At 44.8% G+C, this 26,595-nt stretch overlaps 1 protein-coding gene across 1 annotated transcript in view; it reads right to left on the bottom strand.

Annotated features, from left to right (window-relative positions):
• LOC142195647 (inactive dipeptidyl peptidase 10-like) overlaps positions 1–26,191 on the bottom strand; it is a 110,745-nt gene extending 84,554 nt beyond the window's left edge. Inside the window, exons 1-4 of the mRNA XM_075265580.1 lie at positions 26,082–26,191; positions 3,300–3,414; positions 1,714–1,809; positions 1,091–1,185 (exon numbers count right to left, since the gene is read on the bottom strand). Of these exons, the coding sequence (XP_075121681.1) occupies positions 1,091–1,185; positions 1,714–1,809; positions 3,300–3,414; positions 26,082–26,120 (345 nt within the window). The 5' untranslated portion in view covers positions 26,121–26,191. The remainder of the gene's footprint in view (positions 1–1,090; positions 1,186–1,713; positions 1,810–3,299; positions 3,415–26,081) is intronic.
• Positions 26,192–26,595: the final 404 nt, after the last annotated feature.

Raw genomic sequence — 26,595 nt, 5'->3', positions numbered from 1 at the left:
ATATTGTAGCGATTTGCGAGATCTGTCTGAGGCTAGAGTTGCCTTCCAACTCCCGTATGATTTCAACCTGATCGATGAGAATAGACACATAATGAAATCGCGATGCAATTGACACAAAACGATCTTTAACAGTGTGCAACTCCATGTCAGGCTTACCTTCTGCCGCACAGTAAGCTTAGTCCTCTTTTTGGGAGGCATTGCGACGTCAATAAACAACGAAAACTGGAACGTCACACAACACGAGACACTTGCGCCTTGCTTCCGGCGAACTAATCTACCCAGAGGGCACTGCGGTGAGAGTCTCGTCAGACGCTCGCAAGTATAACGTACTACCTTATACGTGGCAGAAAATGCATGCGATTGGCTGGGTGGGGCCCGCCTGTACACAACGTACTACGTTATATAGACCATAACACATAAAAGAGGCAAAAATGTAAACTTATGTGTGGGTATACAATCATGTCCAACAGTACAAAACTACCACACAATTGATTAATAAAACATAATAAATTTTATTAATACCTACTAAAACAGTAAGAATCACATGACATATATGAGAGACAATTACATAATACAATTGCTATAAGCAAGTGGGGGTAGACAAAACTACACAGTACCAACTAGCCAGTAGTAGGTAGAAAACAGATGGCCAATAACAATTACATGAAGTAGGAATGGTCCTGGATAAGAACAACAATATATAATAATGTATGGTGCAGGATGCACCTAACCATTGACAGCAGTGTGAAAAAGCCAGGAACCCAGTATCTCTCCTAGGTGGTATAACAATACAATGTTGCCATCTTACCTACCAACAAGAAAGGAAACGCCCGACGCGCGTTTCACCTGCACATAGGCAGGCTTCGTCATATACTACGTTATATGCGGCGAAAAGTGCATGCAATTGGCTGGGGGGTCCAAAAAAGAGCTACGTTATATGCGAACCGTATTACGTTATAACGGGATAAAAATACATGTAGATTAGTCGGGACCTGAGAAAATATACGTTATATACCGATACGTTATGTCGAGAGTCGACTGTAGTATTATTTTTTACAAGCCACTGTAGGTAGATTATTCATATACTTACATAGGTGATATTACTCAGTAGAATTGAGGTCTTTTTGGTTTCTAAATTCAGTCTCATTAAATTACCATCTCTGGTTTCTTGAATTATTTCCGAATCTGAGAAAAAAAAAGTGAAATACTACCAGAGCATGTAAACTGTACATATTGTTGTGGTGTTTTTGGTCTTGCTGTGGAACGTATCCACATTTGTTCTTGTCTTTGGCTACATGACAATGATAGAGTGTTTACGCCTCCCACTGGGGGTCAGCAATATCTATAGTACTGGTGTTATATTACCCGAACCTAGTTTTGTGCAGCAGAACATGATAACTAGATTTCTATACAGTTTTTGGATGGCACACTGCCAAGCCCCAATACTATAAGCACCCCATAGATCTCGGTGACAACTTGGCAATGGAGGCGCCAATTCACAAGGGGGATATTCTGTTAGATTCAGGTGACCCTAAGCTATCTATCTGCAGTGCTGGTATGATATGTTGGGTTCTGGTGACTCCCTTTAATGTCAGCATTGATCATTTCTATGGAGTAAAGTACAAAACCAAGACCACGAGGTTCACATAATGCTAATAAACATCCATGCTAGGGGGCTCCATTACAGATTCCATACTTGTTCCTTGTACTTACCTCCTGCCCAGATAAGATTGGGTATATAGACTTGGTAGTCTGGATTCTCAAGGTCAGATAATGTCAGGTATAATTTCTCAGGCTGTCTTGGGATATCTGTCAGGTAAGCAGTTAAAACACCAGTGTATATAATATATTTCTACTATTTACTGAAGTTTTAACATTGTACACATTGAGATAATATTTGTAATTGCAATCGCTTCAGTACACAAAATCTCAGTTATTTCTAGCATAAAAGCAATATAAGAATGTCAATAGTAGTCATATACATGTACTGTATGCTAAATAAGTTAGTGGTTGGTGAAAGTATATGGTAATATAGTAGTAGTATTTGTAGTATTTCTTATTAATTATAGTTTTTTTTTTCACTACTTATTAAGCTTCTTTCCTTCTCCTTATCTTCAATATGTCTTCTCCATATCCAGCTCATATCCAGAACTCTATGGAGCAGGGAGGGGAGTAGAAGAGGGTGCTGTACATAGTTACGGTAATTGATTCATTGCCTCATTCTGTCCAGTGATAAAGTATTATGCCCTGTTTACATCTGCTTTTGTATTGCGTCTGGGGAGAGTCTGCATGGAGAACTCCCGAACGGAATACAAACGCAATTGTAAGCGCTGCGCTGTAAAAGCACACGGACCCCATAGACTATAATGGGGTCCATGTGCTTTTACAGCACAGCGCTTACAATTGCGTTTGTTCTGTTCGGGGGGTCTCCATGCAGACTCTTTCCGGACGGAATACAAAAGCAGATGTGAACCAACCCTTATCTGGGAGATAATGCAGCATGTAAAGCATATAGACAGTATAGCATGTACATAAACCAGTAAATTCACAAATTTTGCAAAGAAACTTTCACTTGTACAAAAACTTTGCAACTTTTTCATGGCTTGAATGCCAGTCTTCTGATAAATCATCCCCGTATCACTGCTGTTACAAGAAAATACCAATCATATATCAACTATCAAACTATATTCACATGTCAGTGAACAATGGCCGTGTTCCATGTGTTTTTTATTGGACATCACACAACAGAATTAAACTCAATTCATCTGAATGGGGGCTAGTCACATGACCGTTATTTTGCTAATCTATCAAAATATAGGTCATGTCCTATTTTTGGCTGCTTTCACTCAAATGTATGTGGGATCCATGAAAATGGATGTCCTTTGGGCGTGATGTTTTTCACGGCCATTTTGCATTTCATTCGTGCGACTTCATTAAGCAAATGTCACCTTAGTTTGAGGCTATGAATTTGTAACGGATTACCTGTGACAGAATAGCCAGCTGTTAACCCCTTGTGTAGTACAATACAAATGTAGTGGATAGGATTTTAATAACGCAGTTGTTGTACTACAGAGGTTGAAACCTTGGCTGGTTGTACAGGAAGCCCCCTGGAAGTCTGCCGCACCAACCAGCTATGTTCATCTGGTTTTTGTATGGGTGGGTCCACTGTAGGAAGCCTGCTTTGGGCACCCTACTGCAAAGTCAGCGTCTGACCTTAACCTTAGCAATTTTTTGCTTTAGAAATAGGACATATCAGATCATTTCTTAATTTTGTAATATTAAATGTTACTGTTCCTTACCTGGAGAAAGCAGGAATATTGCTAATAGGACAAGTGACATAACCACAGAAATCACCAGCACTGCCAGGCCAATTCCACGCCAGTTACGAGGTGGTGCACCCGAAGAGCTCATGTCCTGAGAATGAAAATACAACGCTCAATTCCAAAAATACATACTGTGAAATAAATGATTTATTTGTATTTTACCAATTACATTAACAATGCAGATTGGAGTGTCTAATATACCTACAAAGTGTTATGCTTAAAGGGAACCTGTTACCAGGAAAAAGCAGAGCAATCTGCCGGCATCGCCATGTGGAGCAGGAGGACCTGAGCACATTGATGTTTAGGTTTGTGGTAAAGTATTCCAGATAATGTATATTTTACCATTACAACATCTGCTTTTTCTTTGCGAAGTCAAAAGGGTGGTTCTATCAGTGATTGTCAGCTTTCTTACCATGCACAATCTTAGAGGGGAGGCTATGGTATACACACTGGAGCATAATAGCTGCTACTACTACCTACCCTACTACCTTGGTGACACAAGTTGTATTTTCATTATTATCGTTTTGGACTTAAATATTCAATTTTTTTGTGCATGGGAATAAACAAAGTAAAAATGCAATTAAAAATGTGTTTTTGTTCCATAATGTTCATTGCTACACCAGTTATATGTACTCTTTAATATGGAATACAAGGCTTTCAATGGTTCGGATCAGTGCTATATTACACCCTAGCAAAGATGTGTATAGACAAGGGCTGTGCAGGCACAGTATATGAATACAGTATATAGGTCCCTTGCTCTCCAATATTATCACATCCCGCATATTAAAGAATATCTCCCTTATGTCTCTCTAGCAATATAACAGTAATTATAATTGTAATTCATTAGCTCAGTCTAATAGTTGCTGCTTTTAAGAGGGCCGCTTTCCCTTCCGAACCCTGTACAGAGTGCACATTTAGCATGTCTGCCCCTGCTTCTTATTGCTGTAATATATGTTAAGTGATCTGCCTATGTAAGAAGTTCCCTTTAAGTCTGCCCCCCCTCTTGTCCTTGTCTATGACATTACATATATTAAGCAATCTGTCCATGTACAGTGATCATGGTCAGACTATACTAATGAGAAGATCCAAGCCCGGAACAAAGCAATGGGCTCCTGGGGCTACATGTAAACACAAGATAAAAATGCATGCTTATTTAATAATGTCTAGAAACTGTTTTGGCACGCATGCGGCATACCGCTTTCTCAAGAGACTCGTAAAGTGACAAAGGAAATGTACTGCAAGCTGCACACTTTCCATGATAAAAAGTATTGGAGCAGTTCCCAGGGAGCTACATGTGTAGAATGCAGTCCTGTAATGTGCATTGGTGCTGGCGGACAGAATTAATGTTCCGTTCTTCCCTTCCCTCTCCTTTTACTTGGCTATTCCTTCTCAGGCTCAAAAAAAGAGCACCATTATAGACCCTCAGATAACTCAAGATCTGCTCTTAATTCAGCAAAAAACAATAGGGAATTTATGAAAGAAAATTCTGAAATAGTTGCAAATAATGAATTAGGGTGAAACCAATAGACCGGGATCCCATTGTAAAACAAGGAGCACAAAGCTCTATACAAATGGTACACAGCTATTATACATTATCCACAATGTATTAAAAAGTCACAGAAGCTACTAAAACACAAAATTCAGAAGCAAAAGGAATAATAAAGAGATTTTTTTTATTTTTCTAAACGGGCACTGCAGTTTTCGAGCCAAAGCCAGAAATGTATTCAGCAGCACGGAGATTTATATACAAGTCCTTCCTTTATATTTCCCATTCTTTTTGAACGCACATCTAGCTTTGGGTTTATAGGGAGTCTGTCAGTAGGAAAAACAGTATCAAACTAATGACGGTACCATGTAGGGTTGTGTCTACTCTTTCCAAAGATGCCTTCCGTATTCTGCATTGCAGCTCCATTTTCATGAAAATTTGCATTTTATTATTATGAAAATTAGCTTAAGAGAGCTTTAGGGGTGTTTCTTCTCATGGTGAGACTTGACTTTGCTTTAGATAACTGCCTCTAACTACTTTCCAGCTCCTCCCCCAATTGCTTGAGTGACATCTCCTTCTTTGTATGTAGGTAGAGGGTACCGAGCGCTCAGTTAGATAGCCGTGTTTCGCTGGGAAACGATTCTGCTATGTAGAAGAGTGGAGTGGAGTAATATATAGCTGCTGGGGCCCTTAACATCCACAAGGGATGAAGAATTTCCAGGATCCGGACCACTGAAGAGGCCCCATGCTTTCACTCTATTGGGAGGCTTTTTTTGAAGGCTGATTTTGAGGCAGATTCCTAACCAAATTCCTGCCTAAAAAACTCAGTGCGGAAACACAGCTTTTTTTGTTGCAGATTTTGTTGCCTTTTTTTGAGCCAGGACTAGATTGAGCAGAAGTTAGATGTATAAGAGCTTCCTATATATTTCCGATTCCATTTGTAGCCGCTCTTGGCTTTGGCTCAATAAACTGCAACAAAATCTGCAATAAAAAAAGCTGTGTTTCCGCAGCAAACTCTGTGTGAATGCAGACTTAGACCCAGGATAGTTCTAAAAATGTTAATACAGGGCAAATAGGATCCAGAGCCGTACAGAGCCTATTGCGCTGTACTGTGAGAGCGGGGAGGAACACCCCCTCCCCTCCGGATAGTGCTTGTCTATGGATGAGTACGCAGGGGGTGTTCCTCCCCCTCTCACAGTATAGCGCTATAGACGCTGCTGTGAGGAAGGGCGTTCCAACGCCCTTCTGATGGTGAAGAGCTACGGTACTGGCACCCATAGCTCTTCACCTGAGCACAGATCGTGAAAGCCGACAGTGCGCTGAATTCAGCGGCTTTCTAGTGGTATACAAAACTGCATGTGCCCCAAGTGATGAAAGGTCCTCTTTAAGCAGATGGGAAACTGAAGACCATACACTATTCCAATCAAATAGATCTGTGAAATCAAAAGTAGTGCTAGTGTAATTCTGAGGTAACCACGCACCCCTTTCAATACACATACAAAAGAAACAGCACTGTGAACAAGTACAAGCTACTGTGGCAATATTACACTATCTACATTTGTAGACATATTTTGGGTCCAAGAGAGTTATGTTTATTTGGTGTAGGGTCCTACCTGAATGAGGTTCAATGGGTTTCTTACTGTTTGGTGAAATATCTACAACAAAGAGCCTCTAGTTTATAGATCATATTAGCTTATTTATATGTGTAGATATCTATTAATAGCAGTAATGTAATTGTGATCTCTATTTTGTATACGTCCTGGTTCAGTGTATAGAGTGCTGCCACACTTCTCGCATCGGCCCATAGATAGATTATAAAGCCCCCCAAATGAAATGGTTAGTTTAGAAGTGTGCCAGTAATTGAATGTCTCCATCTGATGACTCATATGAGGTTACTACTGCTGCTGAGGAGAGAAATCTGCTGTGTATTGACAAGCTGTCATGGGCAGTTGGAGTTACTGATCACTATTAAATCTTCTCTGTCTTTCTCACCTTACTTACTCAGCTTTTCCTTTCTCAGGCAAAACTCCTCACAAGTACATTTAAATAAGATATCCAGTTCTGTTTGATTTCATGCCCTCCAGATGATAAACCGCACACAGTGTTATTCATTTTCATGTTGCCTTACGGTTTCAATCACGATTTACAACGGTTTGCTTATTTAACAGTTTTGTCATTTTTGCAAAAATATGTTAACTATTTTTATGCTGTAAAAAGATCAAAGTGTTATAAGAGGGATACTAGGAAGAAGTGCTTTATTGTGAAGTTATGTGCTCCCCTCCAGAGCGCTCACCTTTTCTTTGCTCCTCTGATGAACACAACATTTCCTGTATGAACAGGAGGCCAAATTATTAATGCAAGTGTATGGGAGTCAGATCAAGGATCTAATAGAGTTTTCATACAGAAAACACTGTTTTCATCAAAGGAGCAGAGGAGGGGTCACGGCTCTGGAGAGAGCACATAACTTCTTAATAATTCTTCAGCAACATTATACTACATACATTATACTACATACATTATACTACATACAGGCTCATATCGGGAAGGAGGGACAAAAAAACTTCTTTATTGGAGTGCGTATAGAATATTAGCCTGGGCAATACATATGCGTTTCTGAACTAAATTTCAGTTATAGATAAAAGATCAATAGAGGTGATGGCTTTAGCTAGTGATATACTCTAAATAGCTGTTATGCTTGGTTCACACATCAGTATGCCATCTATCCGTTTGAACTCAGTTTGAGACTTTAAAACCGACTGATTGCATACTGACACCTTTTTATGCTGATAGCAAATGTTCTCTGTCCCCTAGAGGAAAGATAAGGGGATTAAAAGTAGCAATTGTAAACAGAGTAGAGATAAGGACATTTATTATATCAGCATAAAAAGGTGTCAGTATACAATCAGTATGTGCATCAGTCCGTTTTAAAGTCTCAAACTGAATTCAAACGGACGGAATAGCATACTGATGTGTGAACCAAGCACTAGCTGAATAGTTGTTAAGGCTAGATGGGAGTAAACAGTTGTAAGACACCAAGTTGGATTTCACCTTGCTTGACCCTTATTTCCCCTGCAATGTGTCCTTGAGGATGACTCAGGACATCACCTTACATATTAGACAGTTTGTTGGTCTCACCATTAGCGGGTTTACCAGAAATTCTTCGTTAGGAGTTAAAAAATCTGGAGAGTAGGGTGTGGGAGGAATTTAACAATGGCTTTATAAGATAAGATAAGATAAGATAATACTTCAATAGTCCCACAGTGGGGAAATTTCAGTATGTTACAGCAGCATAGTAATACAGATACAGGATAATACACAGTAATATATTACGGAAGTAGACACACATAAGCTGAGAAGAGAAGAAATACTAGGAGTCCATAGCAGCTAAGGAACAGAAGAAGAATAAAGGAAGACTTCATAATCATACTCATTAGTTTTCTGTGCGGAGTGATCTTCGTTTGGTCTGGTGTAGATTATACAGCCTGATTGCATTTGGAAGGAAGGACCTGCGATAGCACTCCTTCTCACACTTGGGGTGAAGCAGACGGTCACTTATAGTGCCATCAAGGTCTCATACATGGGGTGGGATTTGTTCTCCCGCATGGAGGACACCACAGAGTATCCTTCTGTCACTCATCACCTGTATTGGGTCCAGGGGGCTCCCCAGGAGATGCTAGAGATTTTGGAAAGGCTTCATGTTTGAAAAAAAAGAGCGTGATTTGGGCTAAGGCCCCACATATTGAGCTGCAACCAAAAGGCGTTGTGGGAAAAACTGCAGTGGAAACACATTGCTTTTCACAGTAAGTCCACAGTATTGTTAATGGCGGTCGGATGTCAGCCCATGGGAGGTGATTAAAAATAAAAAAATACTTATACTCACCTGTCCTGAGCTGTGCATCTGCTCCGGGGCTCTTCCGGCCAGTAACTGAGGTCAGATGCCCCAGACCTCACTAATGGGGCCTGTGATTGGGCCCTAGGCGTCATGTGGGGCACGCCGGCGTAATACTGTATGGGGACAACTAAGGAGCATATAATACTGTTTGGGGGCCACTAAGGAGCACATAATAGTGTGTGTGGGCCACTGTGGAACACATAATAGTGTATGTGGGCCACTGTGGAGCATGTAATAGTGTGTGAGGGCTGCTGTGGAGTACTTAATAGTGTCTGGGGGCCACTGTGGAGCACGTAATAGTGTGTGTGCCACTATGAAGCTTGTAATAGTGTATGGGCATCACTGTGGAGCACATAATAGTGTGTTTGGGCCACTGTGGAGCATGTAATACATCCACTGATTACTGCAGTTGTGGGTGCTAAAGCTGTATCCCTTTCATGTATCTGAGATTGATGTCAAGTATCACTGCAGCACCCGTAACCACCACTATCAAGAATTCGCTCTACAGGGGTGGTGGTGGGCCCGGGACAAAAGTTTGCACTGGAGCCCACAAGACTTTAGTTACGCCACAAAGCAATTTATTTTCTACTGTCATTTTTATAAACTTTAGACACCACATCTATTACACCATTTGTGCATAAATTTTGTGTGAATGTACTCATCCATGATCGCCTAAAGCGCGAAAGGCAACCCCTTCTCCATATACTGTACAAAGAGTCTTCCCAAGGGAAGAGCTGGCTTCCTTCAGGAAAAGTGAACAGCTTGATGGCAGTCTCTGTGACTGGCAGAAGCATTTCTTCTGTCTGAACATAAGGGGCATTACACCAGGCGGAAGAGACAACAGCTAAGCACGTTCCTCCTGCACATCATTCAAGGCATTTATCCGCTCTAAGTGTGAAAAACTATACAAATACTAAAATATAAATGTTGCTTTTACTGTTCTTTTTTAGCCTCATAGCAGATTTTCCAAAGATGAGGATCTGTCACGTTTGGCATATTCAATGGTAGGAGATAAGCTGCTGCCAGAATCTTATGTATAAACATTTATGTGGGGAGATCAGATGAGAAAGCTGTGATAATACAGAAATCTTATGTACTAGCATCTTAAGGGTGCATGCACACTACGTAACGCCGGGCGTGTATGAGAGCCGTACACGCCGGCATTACAGCAGACTGCCGAACACTTCCCATTCACTTCAATGGGAGCGCTCGTAACAGCGGCGTTTACGAGCGCTCCCATTGAAGTGAATGGGAAGTGTTCGGCAGCCCTGCTGTAACGCCGGCGTGTACGGCTCTCATACACGCCCGGCGTTACGTAGTGTGCATGCACCCTTACAGTAGATAAACTAATAGAGAAAGGTGAAAAAGAAGCAAGAACCCCCATTACTACATTTAAAAGTCCTTGCAGGGAATAAGTAAAAGCAAACCTTGATATGTATCAAGTACTTACGACGCTGAATGTTACATGGCCAAGATACAAGTTGCAAACAGCAGGACAACAAAGTCATCGAGTCCCAACCACGTTACATGTAATACTTTTATTAATCAGCCTTCAGATCATCAATAAATCCCAACCAAAAAGATCCCAGACAAGTCGTGTCCACTCCACTTCCACATGGCCACAGATAAACTAGTCACAAAAGTCTAGTTGCCAATGACCAGAGCAAAAGTTTATGTTGCCCAGGAGCTACGTCAGCTGACCTCAACTGCTAAAGGATCCTCAAAGGTGAAGAGAAATAAAATAACATGGGGCAGAGAGAACACTGTTAGGTTAAGGCCCCACGGGATGACCTGCATCTATAAAGCGCTGCGGGAAAAACTGCGGTGGCAACGCATTGCGGTTCTTCCCTCAGCGTTTTAAACAGAAAGTTCACAGAGTTTTCCTCTGCAGACTTTCTGCTTCAAATATATCTATGGGGAAACCGCTTGCGTTTCCGTAGATATAATTGACATGCTGCGATTTCAAAAACCGCACCAGTTTGGGAAATTGCGGCGTGTCCGCGACGCGGTTTTTACCACAAAGTGGGTATGGGATTTGTAAGAATCCCATCTATTTGCAGTAACTGTAAAACGCCACAATTTTTCCCGTGGTTTTTCCACCAGCAAATTCCGAACATTTCTGACATGTGGGGCCCCAGCCTTAGAATTAGGATTGCCATACACATGCCTGAATTCAATTTGGCATAGCCAACATACCGTGCATTTGCATAAACTATCCATTACACAGGCGAAAGAATGAATGCAATAGAAATCGTATTCTTCTGTACACAGCAAGGCTACCTAAGCAGACACCCTCTATAGACGGGTTCCTACTTCATAGAGAAATACACTGATCAGTACTAACACTACCGCCTGCTCCGTATTATGTAGGCTCTGGTCTTGCTGGGAAAACAACACTGAATGGTACAGGACACAGGACCTGCAAAGGTATCTGGTATCAAGATATAGATCCATTATATCCTAGAACCTGCAATATGTGATCCTTATGAACTAGACTTGTTCTTCCAGGACATTCCACTGGAATGAGAAGTGGGGACTTTGAAGGCCAAGTCTACACTTGAAAGCCTTGTCATTCCTGAATAATTTGCAGCATGGTGGATCATTGGTTAGCCGCGCTGGAATCTTGAGTTTGAGTATGTTCTCCCTGTGTTTGTATGAGTCGCCTCCACATACTCTGGTTTCCTCCCACACACTGATAGAGAATTTAGATATAGAATACATACTGATAGGGAATTTAGAATGTGAGCCCTACTTGGGACAGTAAGTGATAAAAATATCTGCATAGTGCTGTGGAATATGATGGCGCTGTATAAGTAAGCAAAATAAATGAAGGAAATAATTACTGAACGATTTAGGCAGAGCGCATTATCCCATTGAAAGACCCATAGACTTTATACATCTGGGCAGTCCACTCTTAACCCTACAAGAACATACCTGTATGTGCTTTCAGTGTTAAGCCTATACATGAAACCATACAGCTGCAGACCGGGAGAGGCGGCTGTAACTACAGTCGGAGCTCCTCTATAGAAGGCAGGGAGGGTTTATTACAATCCATGCCTTCCTGATTGTTGTGTACACAGCACTCAACAAGCACTGTGTACACAGCTATGGGAGCTGCCATGATATGGTTTCCCTCTGACCCGGCAGTCACCTGATCCACCAGGGGCCGGGAACTGTAGAAGCTGCTAGAACGCGCCTATTAATGGATGCTAAGAACTGGAGATGGTGGAGGTAGCGATAGGCAGGGGTGAACCTACCCCTTTCACCGCCCCAGGCGAACTACAGAAAGCCCCCCCCCCCGGAGGAGGGGGAGGAGCTAAGGGGCGTGGTGCCATGAAGGGGGCGGGGCTTAGTGCCATTCGAAGGCAGAGAGCAGGCATGGAGAGGACTTGCTCTCTGCCTGAGCGTGAGGGGAAGCTGCTGGAGCAGCGCTGCTCCAGTGGCCTCCCCAAACCACCGCTCGGTGCTAAGCCAGTCCAGGACAGCTTGTCCTGGACTGGCTTACGTAATCAAAAATGCCGCCCTCCCTGGGGTCCTGACATAGCGCCGCCTGAAGTGCTCGCTTCAGGTCGCCTCATGGGAGGTGCGGCGCATAGGTGCTCTTTAAATAAAGACTCAAATTTTAATTTTAGGAAAAATTGTCCAGCCCTAATATGATCGTTGTAATTCCTCTGGCCAGGCTACCTCCTTTCACTGCACCGCGGTTTGCTACTGATCCTCATGTGCCTATTGTAGGTGCTTTCTGAGATGGACAGGAGTCAGCATGGGCACTCTTAGGGCATGTTCACACAGAGGAATTTGAGGTCTTCTGCCTCAAATTCCTCTTCATATCCCTGTATAGCCTGTGGCAGAAAGTCGAAGCAGAGCATCAGCTATCCGCCTTTGGTTTGCATGCTGAATAGCCTCAGATAGAACAGGATACATGCTGAAAAAATAAGTACCCATCACTGCCTCCTATTGAAAACAATGGGAGGCAAATTTGTCTGTGTGAATCTAACCTTACTGGTATGTGGTTAGTCAACCCTGCACAGCAAGCTGTGATACACTATGCGTTTTCACAACTTTCTATCATTAACCTTTCCAGCAGTTTGTGCTACGGTTTGTGCTGACCTTTACTCTCCAAATGCATCAATGAGCTGCGTGAACAAATGACCTGCTCACCATTTCTGTATTTGATCTTTACTGGATTACATTTGTTAGACACTAACCTCTGCATATTGTCAGCTCCCAAGAAGACCTGCAACTTAGCACATGCTATGAACAAATCTAGCCATCACAATTTAACCCTTGTCAAATTCTCTTAGATCCTTATGCGTGTCTATTTCCCCTGCTGTCAACATGTCAACTGCAGGAACTGACTGCTAATACAATTGCCTAATACATTCCATCCATTGATGTTTGCTGTTGTAACAATTATCTTTTAACTCTTTCGCTGTCAGGGGTCTCTGGATATTTTGCACCTTTGGCAGCCAGAGCAATGTTTACAGTTTTGAGATGAACATATAAAACCAAAAATTACAATGTTAAAAAATCATCACCCCCCCCCCCCCCACCACCTATATATTTTCAGAAAGTAGACATTGGCAGTATTGTCAAATTGCCACTTGGTACTGTATAAGAACAGGCACCTTCATGGAATTGTGATTTAATGTGTATGTTTTATAAAAAAACAAACATATTTTTCAGCCTATAAGACGCATCGGACCATAAGACTAAGGCTTTAGGCTGGTCTTACACGACCGTAATGCCTTTGCGGTCCGCAAGTTGCTGATCAACAACACTAGTTGCTGATCATCAACTTACACTCCGCAGATGTCCGTGAGCTGCCGCACTCACCCATAGAGTTCTATGGGCGAGCCCGTGCAGTGCCGTGAATTGCGGCCATTACGGACATGCTCTAAAAAGTGCGGACCTCGGTTGCAGCCCGGCACACCAACACCACGGATAAATATCCGGTGGTGTAAGAGGCCGCACTGAGTATAATGTGTCCGCAAATGGTCCGCAATTGAAAACCCTCAATTGCGGACCATTTGCAGACTTAAACTATGGTCGTGTAAGACCAGCCTTAGAGTGGACTCTGATCATGGGCATTAACTCTGGGTTTCGGTTGTACATTATAGCGGAGACCCGGTAGCTATGGCGACCACTCTGCAACAGAGTGTTCGCCATTATCTTTACAGACACGGCATCCACCGTAATAGCACAACAGATAGAGATGGGTTTGCACCGCTGGGACACCCTCTCCACTACTGCAGGAAGCCAGTAGTGGCAGGAGCAGGGCAATGCATTTGGACTATATGACGCACCCCCCATTTTCTTCTTAAATCTGGGGGGTGGGGGGTGGAAGTGCGTCTTATAGTCCGAAAAATACAGTATATATATTTAAATTAGTTGATAAAAGTAGAAACCAAATAAAAAGCTGAGATGCAGCAGAGCTGAGTATGCTGCAGGGTTCAGCGCACACTCAGCTCTGCTACATCTCTGATGCAGCAGTGCTGAGTGTGCAGCAGGGTTCAGCGCATCTCTGATGCCGTAGAGCTGAGTGTGCAGCAGGGTTCAGTAGTTCTCCGGTGTAGCAATGCTGGCCATGCGCTCAGCTTGGCTGCATCTCCAGAGTAGTCAAGCTGAGCGCAAGGCCAGCACTGCTACATCTCAGCATAGGAATGCATTGACCAGCGTTGATTGGCCAAATGCCATACAGAGTACAGTATTCGGCCATTCAACGCAGTGTTGATTGGCCGAATGCTGTACTCTGTATGGCATTCGGCCAATCAACGCTGGTCAATGCATTCCTATGGGAAAAATTCAGCTCGCGCATATCGCAAGCTGACAGGGATCCCGACCAGATAGAGCCCCAAAGAGCTGTGTGGGTGACATTCCCACCTAAATAAAGGTAATCCCTAGCTAACCCTGCCAGTACATCTATCCCTGTCTCACAGTCACATAGTTCACAGTCTCATATGAACCAGATATTAAATCCACTGTTCATATAAATTGGAGGTCACCTGATTTAGCCAGCCAATTACTTTTTCCGATTTTCTTTCAATGCCTCCGTTGTCATAGTTCCTGTCCCACCTCCCCTGCACAGTTATTGCTGCAAAAAAAGCACCAGGGAAGGTGGGAGGGGAATCGAATTTTTAGTGAGTTTACCACCTGGTGTTCGACTCAAATCGAACATCTCGAACAGCCTGATATCCGATCGAACATGTACTCGATCGAACGCAATTCGCTCATCTCTAATTTTGACCTATTCCAGACCTTGAATAATAGTAATAATAATTGAAAGAATATCTAAAATGATAAAACAACTTTTCAGAAAAGAAGAACATGTGAATATTATAAACTTTATAATATAGTTCATTAAAAGGAGAATATGACCACCCCAAGCATATTCAACTGCTTTCACTGGTGCGCTGGGGGTGGGCTTTCAGCTTCCTGGAGCACTGCTCTTGCTCTACAGACCACGAACATCTCTTTCCTGAACTGCCCTGTATAAAGTAGTTTTTCTCTAAATCTACAAAAGGTCTGTTGTTTTTTGCTGTAGTCATCTCTGTAATGTGGTGGTAGCAGTTGAATATGATGGGGAGACAGTAGAATCCACTTAAGTAATTATGTTTCTTTCTTCACTTATCAGGCTGTTTCCCTCACCTTCCATCAGTCTCTTATCTCTAATAGCACCTGTATCTGTAACCACTGTCACACACAGAAGTATATGGAGAGGGAAGGGGGGAGGAGAAACTTCTGCTGGCTACTAAATGATTTGTAGCCTTCTTCACAGCGGCAGAGCATTATTTTACTACATATAGTAGCACAAAAAGAAACCAAGTGTAATAGAGCTTAGAAGCTGCAATCTGTGTCTTCTCCAATGGTTTCTTATTCCCCTCTATACACTTCTATGGTAGAAGTAATTCCACCTGATAAATGGAGAACAACGCCTTTTTCTTTAATAAGATATATTACAGAATTTCTTATATTCACCTGCATTATTCATTTATGAAAAGTTGTTTTAATACTGGAGGTACGCTTTAACAGATCTCAATATTCCATAGTAATTATGTCCTACATATAACCATTAGAGATGAGCGAACAGTGTTCTATCGAACTCATGTTCGATCGGATATTAGGCTGTTCGGCATGTTCGAATCGAATCGAACACCGCGTGGTAAAGTGCGCCATTACTCGATTCCCCTCCCACCTTCCCTGGCGCCTTTTTTGCTCCAATAACAGCGCAGGGTAGGTGGGACAGGAACTACGACACCGGTGACGTTGAAAAAAGTAGGCAAAACCCATTGGCTGCCGAAAACATGTGACCTCTAATTTAAAAGAACAGCGCCGCCCAGCTTCGCGTCATTCTGAGCTTGCAATTCACCGGGGACGGAGGTTTCCGTCCAGTTAGCTAGGGGTTAGATTCTGGGTAGGCAGGGACAGGCTAGGATAGGAAGGAGAAGACAACCAACAGCTCTTATAAGAGCTAAATTCCAGGGAGAAGCTTGTCAGTGTAACGTGGCACTAACGGGCTCAATCGCCGCAACCCAGCTTTCCCAGGATCCTGAATGGAATACACTGTCAGTGTATTCCCGTATACCCGATATATACCCCGATACCCGTTCCAACGGTGTGCCCCCCCACCTTCACCCCAGAAATACCCTGCAAGTCCCCTAGCAATAGAATTGGGGCTATATACACCCACAATTTTTACTACTGGTATACAGTGCCATTGTCTGACTGGGAATTCAAAGAATATATTGGGAATACAAATACCCTCATTTCTTGCTACTGCCATATAGTGCCAGTTTCTGACTGGTAATTCAAAGAATATATTGTGGTTACGTGCACCCACAATTTTTACTACTGGTATACAGTGCCATTGTCTGACTGGGAATTCAAAGAATATATTGGGAATACAAATACCCTCATTTCTTGCTACTGCCATATAGTGCCAGTTTCTGACTGGTAATTCAAAGAATATATTGTGGTTACGTGCACCCACAATTTTTACTACTGGTATACAGTGCCATTGTCTGACTGGGAATTCAAAGAATATATTGGGGTTATAAATACCCTCATTTCTTGCTACTGCCATATAGTGCCAGTTTCTGACTGGGAATTCAAAGAATATATTGGGGTTACGTGCACCCACAATTTTTACTACTGGTATACAGTGCCATTGTCTGACTGGGAATTCAAAGAATATATTGGGGTTATAAATACCCTCATTTCTTGCTACTGCCATATAGTGCCAGTTTCTGACTGGTAATTCAAAGAATATATTGTGGTTACGTGCACCCACAATTTTTACTACTGGTATACAGTGCCATTGTCTGACTGGGAATTCAAAGAATATATTGGGGTTATAAATACCCTCATTTCTTGCTACTGCCATATAGTGCCAGTTTCTGACTGGGAATTCAAAGAATATATTGGGGTTACGTGCACCCACAATTTTTACTACTGGTATACAGTGCCATTGTCTGACTGGGAATTCAAAGAATATATTGGGGTTATAAATACCCTCATTTCTTGCTACTGCCATATAGTGCCAGTTTCTGACTGGTAATTCAAAGAATATATTGTGGTTACGTGCACCCACAATTTTTACTACTGGTATACAGTGCCATTGTCTGACTGGGAATTCAAAGAATATATTGGGAATACAAATACCCTCATTTCTTGCTACTGCCATATAGTGCCAGTTTCTGACTGGTAATTCAAAGAATATATTGGGGTTACGTGCACCCACAATTTTTACTACTGGTATACAGTGCCATTGTCTGACTGGGAATTCAAAGAATATATTGGGAATACAAATACCCTCATTTCTTGCTACTGCCATATAGTGCCAGTGTCTGACTGGGAATTCAAAGAATATATTGGGGTTACGTGCACCCACAATTTTTACTACTGGTATACAGTGCCATTGTCTGACTGGGAATTCAAAGAATATATTGGGGTTATAAATACCCTCATTTCTTGCTACTGCCATATAGTGCCAGTTTCTGACTGGGAATTCAAAGAATATATTGGGGTTACGTGCACCCACAATTTTTACTACTGGTATACAGTGCCATTGTCTGACTGGGAATTCAAAGAATATATTGGGGTTATAAATACCCTCATTTCTTGCTACTGCCATATAGTGCCAGTTTCTGACTGGGAATTCAAAGAATATATTGGGGTTACGTGCACCCACAATTTTTACTACTGGTATACAGTGCCATTGTCTGACTGGGAATTCAAAGAATATATTGGGGTTATAAATACCCTCATTTCTTGCTACTGCCATATAGTGCCAGTTTCTGACTGGGAATTCAAAGAATATATTGGGGTTACGTGCACCCACAATTTTTACTACTGGTATACAGTGCCATTGTCTGACTGGGAATTCAAAGAATATATTGGGGTTATAAATACCCTCATTTCTTGCTACTGCCATATAGTGGCAGTTTCTGACTGGTAATTCAAAGAATATATTGTGGTTACGTGCACCCACAATTTTTACTACTGGTATACAGTGCCATTGTCTGACTGGGAATTCAAAGAATATATTGGGGTTATAAATACCCTCATTTCTTGCTACTGCCATATAGTGCCAGTTTCTGACTGGGAATTCAAAGAATATATTGGGGTTACGTGCACCCACAATTTTTACTACTGGTATACAGTGCCAATTTCTAACTAGGAATTCAAAATGCGCAAGGCTCCCGGAAAGGGACGTGGACGAGGCCGTGGGCGAGGTCGGGGGAATGGTTCTGGGGAGCAAGGTAGCAGTGAAGCCACAGGGCGTCCCGTGCCTACTCCTGTGGGGCAGCAAGCATTGCGCCACTCCACAGTGCCAGGGTTGCTTGCCACATTAACTAAACTGCAGGGTACAAACCTTAGTAGGCCCGAGAACCAGGAACAGGTCTTGCAATGGCTGTCAGAGAACGCTTACAGCACATTGTCCAGCAGCCAGTCAGACTCTGCCTCCTCTCCTCCTATTACCCAACAGTCTTGTCTTCCTTCCTCCCAAAATTCCGAAGCTTTACAGAACAATAACCCAAACTGTCCCTGCTCCCCAGAGCTGTTCTCCGCTCCTTTCATTGTCCCTCAACCTGCCTCTCCACGTCACGATTCCACGAACCTAACAGAGGAGCATCTGTGTCCAGATGCTCAAACACTAGAGTCTCCTCCATCTCCGTTCGATTTGGTGGTGGATGACCAGCAACCCACCCTCATCGACGATGATGTGACGCAGTTGCCGTCAGGGCATCCAGTTGACTGGCGCATTGTGCGGGAGGAGGAGATGAGACAGGAGTTGGAAGAGGAAGTGGTGGATGATGAGGACACTGACCCGACCTGGACAGGGGGGATGTCAAGCGGGGAAAGTAGTGTGGATGTTGAGGCAGGTGCAGCACCAAAAAGGGTAGCTAGAGGCAGAGGCAGAGGTCAGCAGCTTAGGCGAAGCCAGGCCACACCCGGAATCTCCCAAGATGTTCCAGTTCGTACCCAGCCCCGAAAAACTCCCACCTCGAGGGCACGTTTCTCGAAGGTGTGGAGTTTTTTCAAGGAATGCGCCGAGGACAGATATAGTGTTGTCTGCACAATTTGCCTCTCGAAATTGATTAGGGGCTCTGAGAAGAGCAACCTGTCCACCACTTCAATGTGCCGTCATTTGGAATCCAAGCACTGGAATCAGTGGCAGGCAGCAACGGCAGGACAAAGGCCGCCTGCCGTTCACGCCACTGCCACTGCCTCTGCCACTGCCACTGCCTCTGCCACTGCCTCTGCCTCTGCCACTGCCACTGCTGACTGTGCTGGCGATGCACTCCAGAGGACGAGCCAGGACACCACTTCATCTGCCTCCGCCACTTTGTTGACTTCTACCTCATCCTCCCCTGGTCCTGTCTTATCTCCTTCTCCTGCACCATCAAAGGCACCATCAGGCGTTTCTTTACAACAACCCACCATCTCTCAGACATTGGAGCGGCGGCAGAAATACACTGCTAACCACCCACACGCGCAAGCCTTGAACGCCAACATCGCTAAACTGCTGGCCCAGGAGATGTTGGCGTTCCGGCTTGTTGAAACTCCCGCCTTCCTGGACCTGATGGCAACTGCGGCACCTCGCTATGCCGTCCCTAGCCGTCACTACTTCTCCCGGTGTGCCGTCCCCGCCTTGCACCAGCACGTGTCACTCAACATCAGGCGGGCCCTTAGTTCCGCGCTTTGCACAAAGGTCCACTTGACCACCGACGCGTGGACAAGTGCATGCGGACAGGGACGCTACATTTCACTGACGGCACACTGGGTGAATGTAGTTGAGGCTGGGACTGCTTCCCAAACTGGCCCGGTGTACCTCGTCTCCCCGCCTAACATTCCTGGCAGGGACACGAGAAGAACACCCCCCTCCTCCTCCTCCTCTACCGCCTCCTCCTCCGCCACCGCCTCCTCCTCCGCCACCGCCTCCTCCTCCGCTGTTAGATTGACCCCAGCTACGAGTTGGAAACGTTGCAGCACTGGCGTTGGTAGACGTCAGCAGGCTGTGCTGAAGCTGATCAGCTTGGGGGACAGACAGCACACTGCCTCCGAGGTGAGGGATGCCCTCCTCGATGAGACGGCAATATGGTTTGAGCCGCTGCACCTGAGCCCAGGCATGGTCGTTTGTGATAACGGCCGGAACCTGGTAGCAGCTCTGGAGCTTGCCGGACTCCAACATGTTCCATGCCTGGCCCACGTCTTCAACCTAGTGGTGCAACGTTTCCTAAAGAGCTACCCCAATGTTCCAGAGCTACTGGTGAAAGTGCGGCGCATGTGCGCCCACTTTCGCAAGTCGACAGTAGCCGCTGCTAGCTTAAAATCTCTCCAGCAACGCCTGCATGTGCCACAACACCGGCTTTTGTGCGACGTCCCCACACGCTGGAACTCAACGTTTCAGATGTTGAATAGAGTGGTTGAGCAGCAGAGACCTTTGATGGAATACCAGCTACAAAACCCTAGGGTGCCACAAAGTCAGCTGCCTCAGTTTCACATCCATGAGTGGCCATGGATGAGAGACCTTTGTGACATCCTACGGGTCTTTGAGGAGTCCACAAGGAGGGTGAGCTCTGAGGATGCGATGGTGAGCCTTACAATCCCGCTCTTGTGTGTTCTGAGAGAATCCCTGATTGACATCAGGGATAACTCAGATCACACAGAGGAGTTAGGGATAGCATCCGATCCGTCACAGCTGGAGAGTAGGTCCACACATCTGTCCGCTTCACTGCGTTTAATGGAGGAGGAGGAGGAGGAGGAAGAAGAGTTGTCCGATGATGTGATGGTGATACAGAAGGCTTCCGGGCAACTTCGAATCGTCCCATTGTTGCAGCGCGGATGGGTAGACATGGAGGATGAGGAGGAAATGGAGATTGAACTTTCCGGTGGGGCCAGAGGAGTCATGCCAACTAACACTATGGCAGACATGGCTGAGTTCATGTTGGGGTGCTTTACAACCGACAAGCGTATTGTCAAAATCATGGAGGACAACCAGTACTGGATCTTTGCTATCCTTGACCCCCGGTATAAAAACAACATCTCGTCTTTTATTCCGGTAGAGGGGAGGGCCAATCGCATCAATGCTTGCCACAGGCAATTGGTGCAGAATATGATGGAGATGTTTCCAGCATGTGACGTTGGCGGCAGGGAGGGCAGTTCCTCCAGTAGGCAACCAAGTTCTCACCGGTCCACACAAACGAGGGGCACACTGTCTAAGGTCTGGGACACCTTGATGGCACCCCCTCGCCAAAGTGCCGCCACGGAGGGTCCTAGTGTCACCAGGCGTGAGAAGTATAGGCGCATGTTGCGGGAATACCTTTCCGACCACAGCCCTGTCCTCTCCGACCCCTCTGCGCCCTACACGTATTGGGTGTCGAAGTTGGACCTGTGGCTTGAACTTGCCCTATATGCCTTGGAGGTGCTGTCCTGTCCTGCCGCCAGCGTCCTATCTGAGAGGGTGTTCAGTGCAGCCGGTGGCATCATCACTGACAAGCGCACCCGTCTGTCAGCTGAGAGTGCCGACCGGCTCACTTTGATAAAAATGAACCACCACTGGGTAGAGCCGTCATTTTTGTGCCCACCTGTGTAAAGCACCCCAACATGAAACTCCATGTCTGTACTCAACCTCTCCAATTCCTCCGCATCCTCATACTCATCCACCATAAGCGTTGCACAATTCTGCTAATACTAGGCTCCCTCCACCCTGATTTCCACCAACTCTGCTGGTTAGAGGCTCCCTCCACCATGAATTGGTCCAAACTGGGCTGTTTAGAGGCTCCCTCCACCATGAATTGGTCCAAACTGGGGTTTTTAGAGGCTCCCTCCACCATGAATTGGTCCAAACTTGGCTGTTTAGAGGCTCCCTCCACCATTAATTGGTCCAAACTGGGCTGGTTAGAGGCTCCCTCCACCATGAATTGGTCCAAACTTGGCTGTTTAGAGGCTCCCTCCACCATTAATTGGTCCAAACTGGGCTGGTTAGAGGCTCCCTCCACCATGAATTTGCCCAAACTGGGCTGTTTAGAGGCTCCCTCCACCATGAATTGGTCCAAACTGGGTTTTTTAGAGGCTCCCTCCACCATGAATTTGCCCACACTGGGCTGGTTAGAGGCTCCCTCCACCATGAATTGGTCCAAACTGGGTTTTTTAGAGGCTCCCTCCACCATGAATTTGCCCACACTGGGCTGGTTAGAGGCTCCCTCCACCATGAATTTCCCAAAACTTGGCTGTTTAGAGGCTCCCTCCACCATTAATTTGTCCAAACTGGGCTGGTTAGAGGCTCCCTCCACCATGAATTGGTCCAAACTTGGCTGTTTAGAGGCTCCCTCCACCATTAATTGGTCCAAACTGGGCTGGTTAGAGGCTCCCTCCACCATTAATTGGTCCAAACTGGGCTGGTTAGAGGCTCCCTCCACCATGAATTTGCCCACACTGGGCTGGTTAGAGGCTCCCTCCACCATGAATTTCCCAAAACTTGGCTGTTTAGAGGCTCCCTCCACCATTAATTGGTCCAAACTGGGCTGGTTAGAGGCTCCCTCCACCATGAATTGGTCCAAACTTGGCTGTTTAGAGGCTCCCTCCACCATTAATTGGTCCAAACTGGGCTGGTTAGAGGCTCCCTCCACCATGAATTTGCCCAAACTGGGCTGTTTAGAGGCTCCCTCCACCATGAATTGGTCCAAACTGGGCTGTTTAGAGGCTCCCTCCACCATGAATTGGTCCAAACTGGGGTTTTTAGAGGCTCCCTCCACCATGAATTGGTCCAAACTTGGCTGTTTAGAGGCTCCCTCCACCATTAATTGGTCCAAACTGGGCTGGTTAGAGGCTCCCTCCACCATGAATTTGCCCACACTGGGCTGGTTAGAGGCTCCCTCCACCATGAATTTCCCAAAACTTGGCTGTTTAGAGGCTCCCTCCACCATTAATTGGTCCAAACTGGGCTGGTTAGAGGCTCCCTCCACCATGAATTGGTCCAAACTTGGCTGTTTAGAGGCTCCCTCCACCATTAATTGGTCCAAACTGGGCTGGTTAGAGGCTCCCTCCACCATGAATTTGCCCAAACTGGGCTGTTTAGAGGCTCCCTCCACCATGAATTGGTCCAAACTGGGTTTTTTAGAGGCTCCCTCCACCATGAATTTGCCCACACTGGGCTGGTTAGAGGCTCCCTCCACCATGAATTGGTCCAAACTGGGTTTTTTAGAGGCTCCCTCCACCATGAATTTGCCCACACTGGGCTGGTTAGAGGCTCCCTCCACCATGAATTTCCCAAAACTTGGCTGTTTAGAGGCTCCCTCCACCATTAATTGGTCCAAACTGGGCTGGTTAGAGGCTCCCTCCACCATGAATTGGTCCAAACTTGGCTGTTTAGAGGCTCCCTCCACCATTAATTGGTCCAAACTGGGCTGGTTAGAGGCTCCCTCCACCATGAATTTGCCCAAACTGGGCTGTTTAGAGGCTCCCTCCACCATGAATTGGTCCAAACTGGGGTTTTTAGAGGCTCCCTCCACCATGAATTGGTCCAAACTTGGCTGTTTAGAGGCTCCCTCCACCATTAATTGGTCCAAACTGGGCTGGTTAGAGGCTCCCTCCACCATGAATTGGTCCAAACTGGGTTTTTTAGAGGCTCCCTCCACCATGAATTGGTCCAAACTGGGGTTTTTAGAGGCTCCCTCCACCATGAATTGGTCCAAACTGGGCTGTTTAGCGGCTCCCTCCACCATTAATTGGTCCAAACTGGGCTGGTTAGAGGCTCCCTCCACCATGAATGTGCCCAAACTGGGCTGTTTAGAGGCTCCCTCCACCATGAATTTGCCCAAACTGGGCTGGTTAGAGGCTCCCTCCACCATGAATTGGTCCAAACTGGGGTTTTTAGAGGCTCCCTCCACCATGAATTGGTCCAAACTTGGCTGTTTAGAGGCTCCCTCCACCATAAATTGGTCCAAACTGGGCTGGTTAGAGGCTCCCTCCACCATGAATTGGTCCAAACTTGGCTGTTTAGAGGCTCCCTCCACCATTAATTGGTCCAAACTGGGCTGGTTAGAGGCTCCCTCCACCATGAATTTGCCCAAACTGGGCTGTTTAGAGGCTCCCTCCACCATGAATTGGTCCAAACTGGGTTTTTTAGAGGCTCCCTCCACCATGAATTTGCCCACACTGGGCTGGTTAGAGGCTCCCTCCACCATGAATTGGTCCAAACTGGGGTTTTTAGAGGCTCCCTCCACCATGAATTTGCCCAAACTGGGGTGTTTAGAGGCTCCCTCCACCATGAATTTGCCCAAACTCTGCTGGTTAGAGGCTCAATCCACCCTGATTTTCAAAACAAATGTTGGTGCCAACCTCAACTTACTACAAGGGCCAAATTCACTGCTGGTGACAAGCTCTCCTCACTGCAAGTGCCAAATACACATGTTTCAAGGTGTTTTCCTACTGTCAGAGAGGTGGTATTGAGTGTGTAAAGTGTGTAGTTGTTAGGCAGTGATGTTGGGGTAATAGAGGGTCTTTGGTGTGTTAGATGCCCCCAGACATGCTTCCCCTGCTGTCCCAGTGTCATTCCAGAGGTGTTGGCATCATTTCCTGGGGTGTCATAGTGGACTTGGTGACCCTCCAGACACGGATTTGGGTTTCCCCCTTAACGAGTATCTGTTCCCCATAGACTATAATGGGGTTCGAAACCCGTTCGAACACACGAACATTGAGCGGCTGTTCGAATCGAATTTCGAACCTCGAACATTTTAGTGTTCGCTCATCTCTAATAACCATGTCTGTAAAATTCTATTAACCAATGTTTCCAAGGGAAGGAAAATATTTGGATACTTATTTTCCGACTTATCGTCTTATATAGGATTACCATGTTCTATAAGAATGAGCAGTCACATTAGAGGTTGTCAGTACTGATGATGATGGTCACACTGGATAGATATCCAAGCTTTTCTCTAAAAGATACTCATGCATGTCCTCATAACAGAGTAGTACGCTACAGCAGAGCATTCATTGAGTTCCAGACTGTAAACTGAAGCTCACACCATGTAAACCGAGCTATTCATGCAGATTAATCTCCCTACAGCTCTGCAAATGTGTGGCCGTGACTGCAATTGCAGAAAATAACTGAGTGATAAATTCACCATTATACAGACTGTATAAAAAAGAAGAAATGTGCACAAAGCGTGACATGCAGCCCTGCCATTACTAATTGCTATCTTCAACGTAAACAGACACCAGTAGATTTCATGCATTTCGGTGACATCCTGCCATCTGGCTGCGAGAACCCGTACATAATAGACATTATTGTGTCTGACAGTTGGCTATATAGTAGTATGCTGCAACAGGATACTGCTAACTTACAGGTTGTTAATAAAAGCAGAAGAGGAACCTAGAGAATTATTTGTCTGTGTATGATACATGGAAGAAAATATATACAGTGCATGCAATATATAGGTTAGCACTGGTATATATAGTGTTCTCGGAAAGGCTGCAGTAAAATAGGAGGTGTTTGCCCCATTATAGAAGGGTGAGTCTAAGCCAATGCAATGTGGAATTCCCTTATTCTAGTTCTGGAATGTAGACTCTATATAGACAATGCATAATCAATAACATAAGACACAGTTGTCAAGGGATGAATAAACCTCTAGACGTATTAACCTGAGGATTCTGGTGGTTATTTAAGCATAAACCTGGACAATGAAGTTATCTGTATATATGAAAGGTGCATCCCATGTAGAAGTGAAGGTAGTGAAGGTACCAGACATGCAGTTAGCAATAATATCAGCTACACATCTAGCCCCATGTTGCAGTGAGCCTATTCATTTGTGCCTATAGTCAGCTCTCCATTGCATCCCTCTACATAAGTAAATGAATCTTCATATATACTGACCAGCTCTGTCCCAAGGTTCTGTTGAGTGCTGACAATCATTGTGGCGGAGAAGCGATAGCCTCTTTGTTATGGAGTTAAAGTGGAGTATGTCTTCACTCCCACAGCAGTGCAGTGAATGGGGATGCCTCAGCACAACTCAGTGTGTGTCTCACGCAGCCAGAGAAAGCCAATCTTCTATTGACCAAGGGAATTAATCAGAAAGACAGCATAAAAAAAACCTGACTCTCAGCGAAATATCCCGCTACGAGGAAAAAGGAGGATCTGGGGAGCCAAACTGGTACTGGGAGGAGGAAGGGAAGGAGAGCTTCAAAGGAGTGACTTGATATAACATATATAATAGTTGAGAAACAGGATGGCAAGTGTAAAATAAAAAGACCTTCCGAAAAAACATGTGCATCAGAATATACCAAAAGCAATAATGTTTGTGCATACGGGTATTCACACTGAAAATGTATGTATGGATATAAGCACATTGTGAAATTGTGATGGTCAATACATTACAAAGCATTCATTT

The sequence above is a fragment of the Leptodactylus fuscus genome, chromosome 2 (assembly GCF_031893055.1).
Source record: "Leptodactylus fuscus isolate aLepFus1 chromosome 2, aLepFus1.hap2, whole genome shotgun sequence".
In the NCBI taxonomy this organism is placed as follows: Eukaryota; Metazoa; Chordata; class Amphibia; order Anura; family Leptodactylidae; genus Leptodactylus; species Leptodactylus fuscus.
Note: the sequence above shows the minus strand (reverse complement) of the source record. Positions and strands in the feature narration are given on the sequence as shown.